This window comes from Muscardinus avellanarius (genome assembly GCF_963383645.1).
Source record: "Muscardinus avellanarius genome assembly, chromosome: 13".
Classification (NCBI taxonomy): Eukaryota; Metazoa; Chordata; class Mammalia; order Rodentia; family Gliridae; genus Muscardinus; species Muscardinus avellanarius.
In genome coordinates, this window is record NC_137799.1 from 8,594,521 (window position 1) to 8,599,981 (window position 5,461).

The following is a 5,461-nucleotide window of genomic DNA, read 5'->3' on the forward strand; positions in this document are numbered from 1 at the left end:
CCCAGCCCCAGGGCAGGCCGGGCAGTGGTAGGGAGAGTCCTGGGTTCCAGTTTCAGTCCTGCCGCCCTCACAGGCCCCTGCCTCTCTGGGCCTCAGTCTCCCTTGGCCCACGGTGGGGCCGTGAGTTCTAATGAGGCAGAGTTTGGAACACCAGCTCACTTCCCTGCAAGAGTTCCATGTGCCCACCGCAGCCCTGGTAACCCTGGCAACCATCTCCAGAGCAACGTATGTTGTGGCTGCCAGTTCCACATCAGCACTGCCAGGGCAGGCGGGCCATGGGCAGGGCCAGGCCTGGGAGGGACCCGGGGCACACAGAGCGAGATCATGGGCTGCTGCTCATCCAGTGACCCCCACGGAGACCAAGGCCGCAAGGACAGAGGTGACCGGCCCCTGCAGCCCAGCCGCCCCGGGAGGCGCCCGGGACGTGGCAGGCCAGGCCCAGCCGAGCCTCTGGCTGTCCTGAGCTCCTGAGCTCTGCTTTCTTTTTTGCCCACAGAAAAGCTGAAAAAAGCCAAGATCATCTTTGTGGTGGGTGAGTATCAAGGGGTGGGCGGTGGGGAGCAGAGGTCTGCGCAGGCGCCCCGGGGCCGGCCCTACCCTCCACCGCCCGGGGGACCCTGGTAGCCCCTGTCGCCCCTGGGGCCCGTTTCTCAGGGTGTCTGAATGGGCGGGTGCTTGTAGGCGGGCCTGGCTCGGGCAAGGGCACGCAGTGTGAGAAGATTGTGCAGAAGTATGGCTACACCCACCTCTCCACTGGAGATCTCCTGCGGGCCGAGGTCAGCTCGGGCTCGGCCAGGGGCAAGATGCTGTCGGAAATCATGGAGAAGGGGCAGCTGGTGCCGCTGGTGAGTGCGCCCCGGCAGCGTGGCGGGAGGATGGGGGTCCCCGAGTGCATGCCAGCCAACGAAGCCTGTGACGTGTGGCAAGGCTGGTCATGACCCTCCCTGGCTCTGAACCCTCCCTGGCTCCCTATTGCCCTTGGCAGAAAGCTCCTTCCAGAAGCTCCCAAGACCCAGAGGGCCCCTGCCCTGTCCCTGTGTCCACTGCCTGGCTGTCTAGGCCTTACTGTTCCTGGCCCAGCTGCACCCGTCTTGCCTGGAATGGTCACCTGCCTTCAGCTTTCTGACTCCCTGACCCTGCCTATTTGGGCTCAGACCTCCTAATGTTGTAGGCAGGAGCTTTGCCTGTAAGGCCGGGTGCTTCCTGAGGGCAGGGAAGGTGGCCTTTGTCCAGGACCGTGTCCTGGGGCCTGGAAGAGGAGCTGCTGTGGGCTCGGTCACCAGCCGGCCGGTCACCCAGCCATGGGCCTCCAGCAGGGGGGCATTTCTGGCCGCAGGACCAGCCTAGGTGAAGGCCCAGAGGGGATAGGAGGAGGCTCAGGGCCCTGCCCCCACGCTGCCCCCACAGGAGACCGTGTTGGACATGCTTCGGGACGCCATGGTGGCCAAAGTCGACTCTTCCAAGGGTTTCCTGATCGATGGCTACCCGCGGGAGGTGCAGCAGGGCGAGGAGTTTGAGCGGCGGGTAAGGCACGGGGTGGGGCTGTGCCGAGGGCAGATGCCCTGTGATGGGTGCAGGCGGGCTTTCCAGAGGTCCTCCTAGAAGTCCAGAGGGAAGGCCAAGGGAAGAGGAGCGCGGGGGCTCAGGGTCCAGCCCACCCTCTCCAGACTCGGGCCAGTCATTGGCTTCTCTGAACCTCCGCTTTCCCATCTGCAGAACAGGGCGGGGGACAGGTCCCCGCAGGCCGAGGGGAGAGCACGAGGACAGAGAAGCATCCTTCAGGTGCAGGGCTCTGCGCCCCAAACACAGTCGGGGCAGGGAACAGTACTGGCAGGACTAGATGGGTGAACACGATATGTGGAGCGGGGTGGCAGGGGTGACGGGGACGGAGGGCTCTGCCAGTCTCCTGCCAGAGGCCACGGGGACCTGGCTGGGAAGAGCAGGCCTGGAGGGTGGCGCAGCTCACACAGTACACCCAGCGAGGGCCTCTACAATGCGGTGAGACCCTGTTTTCAAATAAAGAATAATAAAAAAAATTAGGTATGGGGGTGTTGCTTGGAGGTAGAATGCCCCTGGCTTCCATCCCCTGTACCGCAAATAAAAGAAAGAAAGAAAGAAAGAAAGAAAGAAAGAAAGAAAGAAAGAAAGAGAAAGCAAGCCCACCAAAACAGAAGTGACAGGCTCAGCGGGCCCTGTGGTGGCCCCAGGCAGCGGAGTCTCAGCTCTGGACACCAGGGGGCACCCGGATTTCGGACTTCACTGAAGGAAGAAGGGTGGGCCTGGAAGAGCTGAAGGGCGGCTGAAGGGCTGGAGCTTTCCTGGGGGCAGGGGTGCCCAGCCTCCACCCCCAGGCTGAATGCCATTGTCCTGACAGGGAAACAGCCGAGGGCCTCAGAGCTGGGAGCTGAGGCTTCGTTGACATCACCTCTACCCAGGGTGTACGGAACCTGCTGTAGCCCGGCCTGGTGTGCACACCTGTAATCTAGTACTTAGGAGGCCGAGACAGGAGGACCACAGGTTCAAGGCCAGCCTCAGCAATTTAGCAAGACCGTCAGCAACTTCACGAGACTCTATTTCAAAATAAAAAGGGGCCGGGGTAGAGCTAAGAGGTAGAACGTGTCCCTGGGTTCAATCCCCCATACCGTAAAAAAAAAAAGTCTCCCGTGTGAGGCCTGAGGACTCAGATAACCGGGAGCCGCTCCATCTGCGGTGGTGGCCTTGGGGCTGGGGTCTGACTTTGGGGGCCAGGCCCCTCCTCTGTGAGATAGAAAAACCTGGCGGGTTGTTCCAGTGCCAGTATTGGAAAATGGCTTTAAACCTGGGGTCCTGGGGCTAACACTGTCACCTGAGTCTGGCCACTCAGGAGGCAGGACAGGTGTCGGGATGGGATTCACAGCCAAGTCAGGGGTGGGGGCCGGTGGGGACAGCACCTCGGGGCCCTGATGGGGGTGTGGATGGCACTGGGCACAGGCCCCGGGGACTGGCCTGGACGGTCACGAGGGGGTCGAGGGCCCCTTAGCCCTTCCTCCTGCCAAGGCCTCCTCCAGCCAGAAGCCGGGGGAGGCTAGAGAGGCGGGTGCTAAGTACATAGCCGGGGGCCCTAGCGATGAGACGGGAATTAAGGGGCCACGAGAGCGGGCCCCGGGGACTGGGGACAGGGGGACTATGGGGACGGACGGTTGCCCCAAAGGAGGGAGATTTTAGTTGAAACCCAAAGGAGAGGGTTTGGTATTGAGGTTGGGACTTGGGATCGAGTTGGTGGGAAAGGGCTCCTAGCATGGCACAGTACCAGCCTGGCACGGGCAGAAGATTGAGGAGAGCCTAGAGCAGCCTCCGTGTGGCTGGGGCAGAAGGGCAGGGCATGACGGTGCAGGCCCTCCAGGGCCGGTAAGGACTTTGGGCTTGCTCCTGAGGGCACTGGGGAGCCACGGAAGAGGTTTGAGCAGGGAGTGTCAGGGAAGCCTAGTTGTAGGAAGGTACCTTGGGGATTGAAGGTCTGGGCAGGGGGAGGGGGCATCTCAAAGGTGGGGGGATGGGGGCGGTGGCCCCAGGAGGCAGGACCGGGGCCCTGTGACATGCTCCCCGCCCGCAGATCGGACAGCCCACACTGCTGCTGTACGTGGACGCAGGCCCCGAGACCATGACCCAGCGGCTCCTGAAGCGGGGAGAGACCAGCGGGCGCGTGGACGACAACGAGGAGACCATCAAGAAGCGGCTGGAGACCTACTACAAGGCCACGGAGCCCGTCATCGCCTTCTACGAGAAGCGCGGCATCGTCCGCAAGGTAGCGGGCTCCGCCCGGCCCGGCCCCAGCTCACGCGGCCAGCCCCCCTCCTGGGCCTCAGTTTCCCTGCAAAGAGGCTGCCGTGCCCTGTGGCTGGGCTCCGGGAGGCCCTTCCTGCGTCTCGGCCCTCACAGCCGGTCTCCCCACAGATCAACGCCGAAGGCTCGGTGGACAGCGTCTTCACCCAGGTCTGCACCCACCTGGACGTCTTGAAGTAGCCCGGCCGGAGCCCCGCCGCAGCCCGGAGCCCGCCCCACCGTCCCACTGACTCCGGGCCGCCCTGGCCCCAGCCCAGTGCCTCCACCCGCCGGCTGCCGCAGACAGAGGAAGCCACTCTATCCTGTTCACTGGACAGCCGAGCACTAAAGGAATTCCCAAGGACGTTTGGTTTTACACATTTTCTTTGCTTCCAGTGGAATAGATTGATGTGGGGGGCGGGGGGGGGGTCCTGGCCTCTAGTCTCCAGCACCTCTCTCTTGGGTAGAGACCCAGCCGTGCCCAGCCCAGTCTGGCCAGGCCCGCCAACCCCCCTGGTGACCAAGAGACTCCGGCCCTTGCTCTTGGGGTCTTGTGCTCCAGCCAGGGCGCATCTCTCCTGGGGCCTGGACTGGTGCAGACAGCGAGGCCATGAGCTGAGGGGGACGGGGATGGGCCCCTGGGCCCTGAGGCTCCAGGGTCTGGGAAGGTGGTGTGGCTGCCTGGGGCCGGGGCAGAGGGCCTCTCTGAGGAGCTGGGGCCTGGAGGCTCCTCTCTGTGTGGCCCTGCTCAGAGCCCGGCCCGGCTCTTTGAACCATTTTTAGATCTAAAAGAGGTTGGTGCCTTTCCCCCCAAGGTCAAGCCAAGGACACACTGAAAGAGGGGCGTGGGGTGTCCGTGGCCATGGCCTCCACTGGAGACCAGAGCAGCCTGGCTTGAGGTGTGCTGGGGCCCCCAGGGCCCCCAGGAGCAGCGCTGCCCCTCCTCCCTTTCTGCCATCCGTCATGAAGAAAGGCTCCATGTGGTGCCCACCTGTTCCCGTCCTAGCGGGGCTCCTTCCAGGACCACGCCTGCCCGTTGCGACACCCACCTTCAGGGCCAGGTGTGCGCACGTGTGTCCCCGGCTACTCACACACGAAGCCGCTTTCCCATTTACATTGGCTATTTAAGTTTGCCTTTAAAAATAAACATATTTAAGTTATAAAAGGTGAGTCTATGGAGAGAAGAAGACGAGTAAGTGGCCGAGCGGGGGAGGAGGGAGACCTGGGGAGGTCGGGGTGCCGGGGCTCAGCTGGGGAGGTCGGGGTGCCGGGGCTCAGCTGGGGAGGTCGGGGTACAGGGGCTCAGCTGGGGAGGTCGGGGTGCCGGGGCTCAGCTGGGGAGGTCGGGGTGCCGGGGCTCAGCTGGGGAGGTCGGGGTGCCGGGGCTCAGCTGGGCCTCTCCTCCCCTCTTTGGCCTCAAGCTCAGGAGCCACAAATCGCCCAGTTCTGGGTTGCATCTGTCACATCGAACGCACGCACGCAAACTCGCCTCTCCTCTCCCGAAGCGGGGCTGTCTGAGGGTCAGCGTGGGGTGAGAGGGAAACACACAGAAGATGAGTGAGTTAGAGACCCACCTGAGAGCGGGCGTGGCGGGCACGCTTGTAATCCCAGCACTCGGGAGGCTGAGACAGGAGGATCGCCGGCCTCCGCTACTTAGTGA

At 63.4% G+C, this 5,461-nt stretch overlaps 1 protein-coding gene across 1 annotated transcript; it reads left to right on the plus strand.

The window, feature by feature from the left end:
• Positions 1-324: 324 nt before the first annotated feature.
• Positions 325-4,002, plus strand: AK1 (adenylate kinase 1; the record flags this gene model as incomplete). Its single annotated transcript, XM_080708882.1, has 6 exons — positions 325-379; positions 497-532; positions 682-845; positions 1,408-1,524; positions 3,593-3,784; positions 3,934-4,002. 6 exons carry the CDS (start codon positions 325-327, stop codon positions 4,000-4,002), a joined length of 633 nt encoding a protein of 210 aa, XP_080565008.1.
• Between the last annotated feature and the right edge of the window lie 1,459 nt (positions 4,003-5,461).